This window comes from Castanea sativa, chromosome 7, assembly GCF_040712315.1.
Source record: "Castanea sativa cultivar Marrone di Chiusa Pesio chromosome 7, ASM4071231v1".
Taxonomy (NCBI): Eukaryota; Viridiplantae; Streptophyta; class Magnoliopsida; order Fagales; family Fagaceae; genus Castanea; species Castanea sativa.
In genome coordinates this window covers 10,639,386-10,652,348 of record NC_134019.1, presented here as the reverse complement: position 1 = coordinate 10,652,348, position 12,963 = coordinate 10,639,386, and the positions used below count along the sequence as shown (strand labels likewise).

The window sequence follows — 12,963 nt, the reverse complement described above, 5'->3', positions numbered from 1 at the left end:
ATATTCTTCATTAAAATTTTGGATAAAAATTACAATTTACCCCTATTTAATTTGGTCTAGCCACAATTTAGTTCCCAAACTTTCAATCACTATATTTCACCACCTAAAAATTTGGACTAAAATGGAACTATTAAGGTTCCATAGGAATTAACACATTTTTCATGTTTTGGACAAATAAATTACCCTCTTGTGGTTTGACCCAATAACAATTTCGTCCTACTAGCCTTTTTAATTACTAAATTTTGGCCTCTAAAGTTTGGATTGAAATGAAATCGTTAGACCCAAACAATTAGGGGTAAATTGTAATTTCCTAATTTTTTTAATAGGATAAATATCCATTTTTATTGGATAAATCTACGTATCAACAAAAAGGTCATCTTAATTTGCTAAAAGACTTGAGAATCGAATTTATTAAAGGATTGGAACTCTTAGCGGTCAAATGATCATTTTTCCACAAAGACCATAGTACAGGATTGAAAGATAGGTTATTATTGGGTACTTCGGGAATATATTCCCTCCCTTCCCATAAGCGTGGGTCCCACCCACCATGGAGCCCACCCAATGTGAAAGGGAGGGAGTATACTCCTAGAATATCTAATAAATTTCCTTGAAAGATATATCATGCACAATCAAGTTTCAATGATTGAACTGTCGCACACCCTTAGTGTGGCGGTCACTCTACAAGTATAAGTGTTTGTGGGATATAGGCGGTAAAGGCTGAGGTTCAAGTCTCTAGGAGGGAGCTTTGCACACATATATACTTAGATTAGGCTAGAGTAGAAATTATACTTTGTATCAATAAAAATTTTTTTTTTTTTTTGGTAGAAAGGGAAATGTATTAAACTAAACAACAGAAACAAAACGTACATAAACCATCCTAGCAGAGTCCATACTAAATAAAAAAGCGACATCCGCCGGGGGGTCTAAGAAAACAACAAAATCTTGTGGGAGTAAGGCTCCCCTCCTAGCAAGCGCGTCAGCACATTTTTTTGCCTTCTGATAACAATGTTGAATTTGAACCAAAGAAATTTCTCTTAGACCTGACTTATAGTCACTCACTAAGGCATCTATGCTATTTTGATTAAAATCTTCCTTTTGCATCAGCTCCACAATAAGCTTAGCATCAAGGTCAAGAATCACAGCAGGGAGTTTAAGGGAAATGCATAACCTGATACCATTCCTAAGTGCCCAAAACTCCGCTACAACACTGGTTGTGTGCCCAACAACCCACACATAACCTCTCATCCATTTCCCTTTGTCGTTTTAGATTAGGCCTCCACCACCAGCTTGTCCAAGATTTCCAAGCAACAAACCATCTAAATTAAGCTTGTACCAATTCAAGGGAGGCTTGAGCCAGGTCACTTTAATAGTCCAACGGTTAGTAATCAGCATGCCATTAATTTCAATATAAGCAAATTCATTTGCTTTAGCTAAGACTTCATGCTTTAAGTCCCGCTGACTTCTTTCATTTAAAAAAAAAAACTCCTTTCCGATGGGTCCATAAGGTCCATATTCCAAATGCAAAAATATACCCCAAGCTACATCCAAAGAGGCCATAGTAGTTTTGGTGCTACAACAATTAAGCCGAAGCTAGTCAGTGAGTTGCAAACTGAAGAAGGAAACAACAAAAAGAGGTGGAGATAAGGCAATCCAAAGGATCCAGGCAACTTGGCAATCTTTAAGAACATGTAGGATTGTTTCTGTACCTGAGTTACAAAGCTGACAAACGGTTGGGATATCCATTCCCCTGGCTGCAAGTAATGAGCTTCCTGGGATGCTTTTATGGTAGCATTTCCATAAAAAGCATTTGATTTTGGGGATAGATGACACCCTCTAAATCCACTCTCCATCAACACTATCATTACAAATACCTTCTGCCTCTAATTTGGCAAACCTATATGCTTCCTTCATTTCAAAATTTTCACTTGGAGAAGAAGACCACGTGATGCGGTCAGAATTTTGGGCAAAAAAAGAGACAGGGGTGGCTTTCATTTCCAACATCAATCTTTCAGGAAACACAAAGGAGCAGGCCTGCCAATTCCAACCCAAAAAGTTAACTACTTCCTTCAACATCATACCCTCCTCCCCCCTGTTGAGAGGCCCTACAATCAAGGTTCAAAGAGGCCCTCTGTCCAACCACTTGTCAAACCAAAGAGATAATCGGCTATTCTTGCCAATAATCCATTTCGTACATTTTTGAAAAACTGAATCACCTTTGCAGATGGCAGCCCAAATAAAAGATCAAGAACCTCTAATACTACTCGGATTAGCCACTCTTCTTGGAGATCGATACTTTTGAGTAAGGACTCTGGCCCATAAGGATGAAGATTTTGTTTGAAGGCGCCAGTTTAACTTGGCTAGGCTTGCGATATTTTTCTCCCTTGCTGCTTGAATACTCCCCCCCCCCCCCCCTGTTTCTTTGGCTTAGTAATCTTCTTTCAACTAACCAAATGGATTTTTTTTTTCTTACTTTTTGAGGAACCCCACAGAAAGTTACGACTCAACCTGTCAATGCTACTCAAAATCTTAACTAGAAGTGCTGCATATTGCATAGCATAATTCAGAATGGTGATGGTCACCACTTGAGTAAGAACAAGTCTTCCGACAAATGAAAGCAAATTAGATTTCCACCCTGCTAGCCTGCTCTGAACCCGCTCAATAATATAGCCAAAATCTTGAGTCCCTGCCGAGTGTTTAATCGGAAGTCCCAAGTATTTTCCAAGGGAAAGGGTTGAGTGAAATCCCAAAATATCACACATCTCGGCCCTCGTATTAGCTGATACATTAGGAGAAAAGTAAACCCGATACTTATCTTGACTTACCTTCTGACTGGAGATACTGCAAAAAGAATCAAGCACATCCCTAGTAGCCACACAATTTTTTCAATCTACTTTCGCAAACAAAACAAGGTCGTCCGCAAAGAACAGATGGAAAAAGACTGGCCCACCACAAGAAGCCTTAATACGATCCCAACAATTTGAATTGCATTTCTCTGAAATAAAAGCTCTCAAAACTTCCATACACAAGATGAAGAAATACGGAGAGAAAGGATCCCTTTGCCTAATTCCTCTGGACGAAAGGAAAGGATCTAAGGTGCCCCTGTTAAAGAGAATGGAAATAGATGAGGAGGATACATAGCTCATAATCAACTTAATCAAATGACTTGGGAATCGAATGAGAGATAGGGTATCCCTGATAAAGCTCTACTCGAGCCGATCATAAGCTTTCTCCAAATCTATCTTATTTGCCATACACCCACTCTTGCCATTTTTCTTAGACATAGAGTGGATAATCTCTTGCACTATAATGGCATTATTGATACCTTTCCAGTCAAGAACAAAGGCAGATTAATAAGGAGATACCAAACCAAGCAGCATGGGTCTAAGTCTTCCAACAACGATCTTTGAAGCGACCTTATACACCGTACTACACAGATTGATCGGCCAATAGTGATTGAAGGAATCTGAATTTTTACATTTGGGGACCAGAGTGATGATAGTGTGGTTGAGGTACTTCGGAATCATACCTGAAGAGAATATGCCCTTCACTTCCTCTCTCACAGAATCACCCACCAATAGCCAAAATCACCAGAAAAGCTCCCATGGAGATCATGATGGCCTAGGGCTTTAAAAGCCTTAAGGGACCAAAGATCAGTTTTAATATCCTCATTAGAGACTAGATGACTTAGGTTTGTTATCTCCTCCTCATTTAAATAATTGTGCCAACAAGGAGGATTCCAAGTTGATAGAATGGAATAGGTATGGCTAGACGAAAACAGCTTGGCATACCCATTCCTAATGAACTTAGCAATTTTTCTGTCCCTGAATCCAATTATCTACCCGGTCCTTCAGACAGGAGATGTGGTTTCTCATTCGACAAACCAGAGCCGACATATGATAAAAACCAGTATTTCTATCCCCTTCTACCAACCATGTAATTCGAGATTTCATAGCCCAAAACTCTTCTTCAATTTTGGAAATGTCATGAAATTCAGATCTTAGCTGCCTCTCTAATTCCACCAAAAAGCTGCTAGGACGAGTGGACATGGCTACTTGAATACCCAGGAGCCATGCAAGCAATCTCTTCTTCCGATGGAAGAGATTCCCAAAAATATTTTTATTCAAGATTTTCACCTTATCCACAAATATGGCAATTGCACTAGACAGACTAGTCGGGTCGGACCAAGCTTCTCTATTTTTTTTCACGTGTGATAATTGCCACAAAAAAAAAAAAAAAAACAAAGCATCTGGACACTATTACGAATACACCATTCTTTCCTTCTTTTTCTATTTTTTTCACGTGTGATAATTGCCAAAAAAAAAAAAAAACAAAGCATCTGGACACTATTACGAATACACCATTCTTTCCTTCTTCTTCTTTTTTTTTTCACGTGTGTTAATTGATGAGTTGTCAGCCTTCAATCCTAGACTAGCCACTAGACATTTTTGTATTTCCAACCACCTCTGCTCCATCACTTCGGTACTATTTCTCAAAGATAGGCATGGACAGAGACTTGACACCAAGCACAACAAATCCTGACACAAACGTAGTAATCTGTAATTTCTATCGCAGTTAACGCAATAAAGGGCATAGAAAAGATTAGATTTTCGAGGTAGGAACACCTACTTTTGCGTCCAAAATAACAAAAATATAAATCTAAACCCTTCTTCGTTATCGTCATAAAACTCATTAGATATTTAAGGAGGTGTTTGCTAAAATAATTTGAGATAAAATTTTTATAACTTTTTAAAATTTATGTAGGTGAAAAAATATGTATAAAATTATTTAAAATGTAAAAATGTGAATTTGAGAAGATCTACCAAACATGCCCTTGGATAATCTTACTACTGATTAGAGAGACTTACATAAAAATATTCTAATTTCATATAGAGCTTAGATTTAACGAAAAATGAGATTCTTATGCTCTTATATCAAATATGTCATCAGTCTTTCTCTACATAAATATTTTGAGAGATAAGCCAACTTTTCTTTTTTTTTGAAAAACACACACACATATATAGAGGAAAGGAGATGAGATAAGAGAATAGACTCACACACCAACTTAATTAATTTATATGTAGCTAGAGTTTCAACCTTATTTTCTAAAAACTCTCTTAATAATATTAATTACAAAAATTGACTCCACAAAAGATTTACTTAAATACCTTACCTTTTTTTTTTTTTTTTTTTTTTTCGGGATATTACAGTCCCACACTGATTAAGCAAATATTTTGTGTGAAATTTAATTTGTCTTATTCTTTTTTAAAAGTTATTATAGATTTTGAGTAAAATTTGTGGTGTGTTATCGTATTAGAACTACCTTCCCTCCGCTTTTTGTGTTTGATTTCTCTAGTAATTTTTATAATATTTTTTTTTCTTTGAACAATATCGAATTCATTGTAAATAAATAAGAAAAATATTCCATGAAACCTTGAGGCCCAAGAAAAAAAAAGAATCAGATAAATAAAGGTTACATTGTGAACCTTTTTAGAAACCTCGACAACCCCTTGACGCCACACTAATTCTGAAAGGTTAAGAGGTAGTGAATCTAATCCAAAACATGCGTTGTGGCTAATGTTTTGCGTTATCTAACAAATTCCTTGTTTAATATGTTTTGCATTATCTATCAAATTCCTTGTGAATCAACCAGCTATACAGGGAGAGGGAGAGGGAGAGAGATCGAAGTTGTTCAAGTACTCGCATGAATGGCGGAATAGTTGTTCAATAAAATTCATGACCGCTATTTTAACAACAGTGGTGCTAAATAGCTCTAAAGTTATTTTTAGCACCACTAAATATCAATGTGTACTCCGCAATAATGAAGTCAAAGCTGCTTTTTTTTTTGTTCCACAACTACAATGCATAGCCAAAAGTTGTTTTGGCTGCAGTTGAAAAATTATTTTGCGTTCATACTGCTTTTGTCTCTTTCCTCACTATCTCTCCATGTCTCTTCCAATATCTACCATGCGTTCACACTAGCTTTGGTTGTGGTTGTGTGTTGGTGGTTGTATGAAATATTATTTTATTGTAGTTTTTATATTATTTTATTATGTTAAAAACTAAAATAAAACTACTACCGATAAATGTAAAAAAGTAAAACAAATAAAATGACTTTTGTAGTATTAAAAAACTAAAAATTTGACCATTTATAACTGTACAAGTACACAATTTGTGAAATTAAGGGTGGGTTTGGATAGAGAGGCCAGCGTCCACGTTTTCAAGTTTCACGTTTCAGAAATTTTTTTTTTCTTGTGCACGGGTTTCAACAAGGAACGGAAGGTACTGTTTACCACTGTGTGTGAACAGTAACCTCACTGTTCACGCATAGTGGCGCACTGTTCATCACTATTTCAACTAATTTTTTATTAAAAATGGGACCCGCGATACTATTCATACATTTAAAAATTATTTTGCTACAGTATTTTTAGTTTTCAGTTTTCAGCTTTCAGCTGTATCCAAACGGACCCTAAGAGTAAGAGTGGTTTTTACCAAAAAAAAAAAAAAAAAAAAAAGGCGTAAGAGTGGTTGTGTCAGTACTTAGTAGCATTGGTACAGTGAATGTAGCCCAAGAAACCAAAAAGAAATCATGACCACTAGTTGTTGAGATAAGAGAGGTACCGATGATTATAAATTGGGTTCCACTCAAGGAAGTCAATACCGTACCGGAGGTTGTACCGGTTTAGTCTACGGTACGATATATTTCGGGTACCGGTCAATACCGGTATACCGTTTCGGATTTACCGCTATTTTTTATTATTTTATATAATATACAAAATTATATTTCTAATAATTCAATATATCACTTTGACAATTTTATATATATATATATATATATATATATATATATATTTTTTTTTTTTTAGAGTTATCATCATTAATGTAAAAGTGAAAAGCCAAAAAAAAAAAAAACCCTCAAAGACCCACCCACCCAATAAATGCCAACCTATCATCTCAAGCTTTGAAAATATCAAAAGCTATGATGGCTTTTCTTGGGCAGAAGCTTTTCTTGGGCAGAAGCCTTTCTTGGGCAGACCGGCAGGCTTGAAAAAAGCATGTTTCAAAAAACAAAAAGAAAGCTGAGAAAGAGGGAGAGAAAGAGACGCCAGAGAAGAAGAAGAAAACTGAGAAAGAGGGAGAGAAAGAGACGCCAGAGAAGAAGAAGAAGAAGAAGAAGAAGATGAAGATGAAGGAGCAGCAGCAGCCAAATCTGAGGTTCGAGATCGTCGCCGCCTCGCCGGTGGAAGGTGAGAGTGAAAAAAAACATAGTTCTTTTGCCGGTCCGGTATGCATTTACCGGCCGGAATCTGAAATTTTTCGCCGGTATGTCCGAAATGGCCCGGTATGGCCGGTATATTTTCCGGTACGAAACAACTTTGTTTTTGTACCGGCCAAGGTGCCGGAACGGTAAATACCGGCCGTACCGGCCGGAACGGTACGAAACAAACTTCCCTGGTTCCACTCCGATGACAAAATTGCAGCTTAAACTCTTAGAATCACTCATCTATACGAGAGATATTGAGCGATAGAGAGAGATGGAAGTTGTTCAAGTGCTCCACATGAATGGTGGAATAGATGAAACAAGTTATGCAAGCAACTCCCTGATTCAGGTAAACTTAATTACCAACCCCCTCCCACCAGTATTTTCAAAGTACATACAGGTGGGGTACATAATTTTCCATTTCCCAATTAATTGATTGCTCAAGTGTACCAAATGGGCAATTTTGTGTGCCACATTGTGTTCTAATTAATGTGCAAAACAAAACAAAAATTTGCTGCCTTGGTTTGATTGGCTTATGCAAAGAGGAGGAAAAATTAAGATAGTTTGAATATAAGATACATGCTAGCTTACTCAGCATTTAAAATATAAAATAAGAGCACATGTCAGCTCATTACGATTTTACAATACATAACTTTTTTTTTTCATACTTTTTAAAACAAGGGTTGATATGATTGTTATAATCTAGTGCACAATAAAAATTGTGTCAGCAATGAATCCAAAGAAAGTAATGCTATTCCATAATTTGTTTCAAAATTTATTTTTTATTGCTATTTTTTGAGGAATACTACTCCAATTATAACATGCTATGTCATTGATTATTAAAAAGGAAAAAAAAAAAATATATATATATATATATAGTCTTTGAAAGTGCCAAGACAGTTGCATTACAAGTTCTTGGCACTTAATAAAAAAAAATAGTTTAAAATAGTTTTACACTAAGTTCATCTCTATCTTTATTGTTAAATTCCAATTAGCATGTTTGTTTCTTATAATCAAAATCATAGATAAAGGACGGTTATTTGAAAAGTTTATGTGCATAATAATGTAGATTATAACTCATTCAAACTATTAATTGGTTTGGACTTTGGTTTGGACAGAAAAAAGTAATATCTTTGACCAAACACATCTCAGAGGAAGCTATAACCAATCTCTACTGCAGCACCTTGCCAAGGAGCCTAGCCATCGCTGACTTGGGTTGTTCTTCTGGACCAAACACTTTGTTTTTGGTTTCTGAACTTATCAAGGTAGTGGACAAGCTTCGCCAAAAACTAGGTCATGAATCACTTGAATATCAAGTATTTTTGAACGACCTTCCAGGGAATGACTTTAATACCATTTTCAAGTTATTGCCAAACTTCCAAAAACAAATGGGTTATCAAATGGGGCCTGGTATTGGTCCATGTTTGTTCTCAGGAACTCCTGGTTCATTTTATGGCAGGCTTTTTCCAAGCAAGAGTCTGCATTTTGTCCACTCTTCTTATAGTCTCCAATGGTTATCTCAGGTAACATATTCTTTAAATAGGAAAAAAAAAGGTTAATGTAACTAATAATATCCATAATAAGGTGATTGATAAACTACCACTTTATCTAAATGCCAACTGGTGTGATTTTTAACTTTTTAAATGAGAGGTAGACGGAAAACAAGATTCAAATTCAAAGAAATTCGCTTTGATACTAAAAGAAATTCACATTCCTTATCTTCAATTTTAAGCAAGTAATTCAAACCTCATTATTAATGTGAAGTGATGATTTAATATTTTGTGTAATGATTGCATACAACATCCCTCTATTATTATTATTTTTTCTAAATACCTCTCATATCAGGCATGAGAGACATATTATATGCAATTATTACACCAACTATCTCCTCAAATTGAGCAGTTATGTAATGAGTAATTTATATTTCAATCATTCAACAATTAGCATTTAATTAATCTTAAATACTGAATAGAAAGACACTGTTATTCATTCCCTTTAGGGCAATTGGTATTGCTAAGTTAACAAAGTCATAGTAAGATATGTTTTTGGTAATACACTAGCATTTTCCTTTAATCTAACTATGCTTATCAATTGATCTTAAATAACCCTAGCATTCAATTGATCTTAAATACAGAAGATAAAGACATAGTTATCCATATTCTTCAGGTCTTTTTTTTTTTTTTTTGAGGGGATTCTTAAAGTCGATTGGTATTGCTAAGTTAACAGAGTCAATTAAGATATGCTTTTGGTAATATACATGCTTTAGTATTTTCTTTCAATATAACTATTCAAGATATATATGTTTAGAGTCTAACTCAATTGGCACCTCCTAATATTTACAATAGAAACATTCAGGACTTCAATCACCACTCCCTCATTACTTCTATCGAATTATAAATAATAATAATAATAAAGAACCATTCAAGATCTGATAATGGGAAATTGCCAAATATAATTCACACTTTACCAGCATGACAATGAAAAATACATTAATTATATGAATTTTATTGTGAAATAGGTTCCGAAAGGGTTGGATAATAATAAAGGGAACATATACATGGCATGTACAAGCCCGCCAGATGTTCTTAGGGCTTACGATGAGCAATATCAAAGAGATTTTTCAATGTTTTTGAAGTGTCGTGCAGAGGAGTTGGTGGCAGGAGGGCGAATGGTATTAACCTTTTTAGGGAGAAGAAGTGAAGATCCATCTAGCAGAGAGTGTTGTTATATTTGGGAGCTTTTGGCAATGGCACTCAATGACATGGTCTCTGAGGTAACATTGGCTACTACAAATTAAACTTTGGATGCTAAGGGTCTGTTTAGATACCGCTTATTATTGAAAACTAAAAACACTATAGTAAAATAAATTTTAAATGTGTGAATAGTGTCGTGAGACCTAGTTTTAAAGAAAAAATTGCTAAAATTCGTACTTGCGGGTTCTGTAAACAATGCACGGGACTCACACACAAAACGTAGCCCATTCACAAACGCAAATGCGTTTTGTATCCAAACTAACACTAAATGATGGAAAGTTTCACTTAATTATGATTAGTATACTCCTAATTAATTAATTAATTCCAAAAATTTGATTGCTTAATCCAAAGATTTTAAACTGATGGAAATTTAATAACTGAATGAGATTCTTCTACTTATATTCAAAAAATATGCTCATAAATAACTTAACTTATGATTAATCTTCTTAAATGCTAACATTATTTGATTGTTAGGTGTTTTTTTTTTCTTTTGTTTTTCAATCATGTATGTGATATTGTGCATTTAAGATACTTGCCTAGGGTCCCTTGAGGACACTCAAGTGGTGGATTTAATAGACTTAAAGGACGTGTGATAAACCAAGAGTTCTCCCTTTCCATCCATCACACTATTAGTCCATAGAGTGCCTAAGGTGTTTCATAGGTTGAGAGTAGAGTAGTTTGGTCAATAATTGGACACTTGTTTTTTTGTGTGTGTGTGGGGAGGGGGGGGGGGTATGGTGTGTTGTTGTTGTACCAACATTTTATTTATTTATTTTTGAATTAGTTCATGAAATTTTGAAAAATCAAGGGGCTCCAAATATGTTGATGTTGACCTGTAGGAGTCTCTTGATCATCTACTAATATAACAACTAACAAGTATCTTTGTGCTTCTTATTTTTAGATTTTGATATATTATAATTTTATATATATATATAGCAATTTGTACTAGGAAAGAATAATTGTTCTCAAATTTGCATAAAATCTTTTGTGCTAAACCATATGATGTACATTCTAGGGACTCATAGATGAAGACAAAATGAATTCCTTCAATATCCCTCAATACACACCATCCCCATCAGAAGTGAAAACCGAAGTTTCAAAAGAAGGATATTTCTCAATTGATCACTTGGAGGTTTCTACAATCAAATGGAATGATTTTGATAATGAATTCAATGCATCTAATGCATTTAGTGACGATGGATACAAAGTTGCAAAGTACATGAGAGCTGTGGCTGAATCCATGCTTGTTAGTCATTTTGGAGATGCAATAATTGATGAAGTTTTTCTTAGGTACAGGAAAATTATTGCTGATCGCATTTCTAAAGAGAATTGTCAATTTATCAATGTGACCATTTCTATTACAAAGATAGGATGATTAAGATTTTATATATGGGTGATCGAGAATATAATAATGGTCATTTCATCACATGAATGACTCGTGTGTTTGTGCTTGTCTAATAATGTAGCAGGTCAAGCTCTTGTATTATTACAAGGTGTTGCCATGTATTATCATTTAGTGCTTTCATATGTAATTAAATTACGTGAATGAAAATTTGGTTTGGATTGTTCCCAGTGACCTTAGTGGCCTAAAATTTCTCTTTTTCTCAGCAATTTAGCATGAAGAATACTCAGAACTGCTCGGAAACTTGTGATGAGCATATCAACATGTTCTTTTTCCTTATAATTTTGTTTCAATCTTTTTTCTTCTTCTATATAACTCCGTCAAATATGTTTTTGATCTATTATACTACTATATCCTAATTTTACTTTATAATTTTTTAAATTAGTTTGAATACTCTTCCATTGTTTCCAACAATCTTTAAAAGAGATTTAGCCACTTTTTAATTTATAAACCTCCCATTTAAAATATTAAAAATTTCAAGCATTAAGCTCCACTTATTAAGGGGGAATTTAAGCCCATGTGTGAGAGGTGTTTAAGTTTTTTAAAGAATCAGTAATTTATTAGTTTCAAATATGTTGAAATTTGAGATTTTTGGTGAAAATCACTACAAAAGATGGTCTGAGCATTTGCTTTTTTATTTAGATTCAATTTGTTTGAACTATGTTTTGTTTACGTTCCTTGACTGTGTACTTGCTTAATATTCCTTAACATGACTTTTTGTACAGTTTCTTTGGATTATGAAAAGGATAATCACATATATTATGGTCATGTTTTGTGTTATCTATCAAATTCTTTATTTGATATCTACCATCTATATCTATATAATATCTAAAAGCTGAACAATAACATTTATTGTTGTCATGTTCATGTTAAGCTACATTAGCATTTCGGTCCAATTTAGTTCGTTTTGAACCACTTGGGTTCATTTGGTCCACTTTGATCTATTTTTATCGACTGGTTTATTTTGGTCCATTCGGTCCATTTCAATCTACTTTGGTCAATTTCGGTCCAATTTGGTTTACTTCGGTCTACTTCAATCCAATTTGGACTAATTAAGCCTTAAAATTGATTCTTTTGTAGGTTTTTCTTATCAATTTTAGGCTCAAAATTTTTTTTTGGATGAAAAGTATTAAATTTTATTCTATTTTGCCCAAACCCTTTAGTTTTGGGCTAAAAAATACAATTAAAATAGGCATTAAAAATTAGAGATATGGGCCCTAAAAAATCAAGAAAAATGATCAATATTCACAAGATTACCTTTAAATTCAATTTTCAATAATATAGACATTATAGTTATATTTGGAAAGAAAAAAAAATCTACAATTCTACACTTATATAATATCTTAAATTGAATGTAACATGTTAAATGTGTTCTATGGAATGGGGGTGTACATTTAAAAAAAATTCTTGGATATGTTCAAATTAGTAAACCGATTGTGGTACATTAAAAAAAAAATCTTTTCTATAACATCTTCTCCATTTATACAAAACAATATTATAATTATGTAATTTAATTTTTTTTATTAAACTAAGATTTTCTATATATATAT

The 12,963-nt window shown here is 34.1% G+C and overlaps 1 protein-coding gene across 1 annotated transcript; it reads left to right on the top strand.

The window, feature by feature from the left end:
- Positions 1 to 6,980: 6,980 nt before the first annotated feature.
- LOC142642353 (S-adenosyl-L-methionine:benzoic acid/salicylic acid carboxyl methyltransferase 1-like) lies at positions 6,981 to 11,583 on the top strand. The gene is made up of 4 exons (XM_075816706.1): positions 6,981 to 7,607; positions 8,377 to 8,781; positions 9,777 to 10,031; positions 11,027 to 11,583. Exons 1-4 carry the CDS (start codon positions 7,533 to 7,535, stop codon positions 11,384 to 11,386), a joined length of 1,095 nt encoding a protein of 364 aa, XP_075672821.1. The 5' UTR covers positions 6,981 to 7,532; the 3' UTR covers positions 11,387 to 11,583.
- The last annotated feature ends 1,380 nt before the right edge of the window (positions 11,584 to 12,963 follow it).

Excerpts from the sequence above, each read along its gene's own strand:
- LOC142642353 (XM_075816706.1), top strand. The coding sequence starts at position 7,533 with ATGGAAGTTGTTCAAGTGCTCCACATGAATGGTGGAATAGATGAAACA. Across the intron at positions 8,782-9,776 it reads GTCTCCAATGGTTATCTCAG|GTTCCGAAAGGGTTGGATAA; the intron begins GTAACATATTCT and ends ATTGTGAAATAG. Across the intron at positions 10,032-11,026 it reads TCAATGACATGGTCTCTGAG|GGACTCATAGATGAAGACAA; the intron begins GTAACATTGGCT and ends TGTACATTCTAG.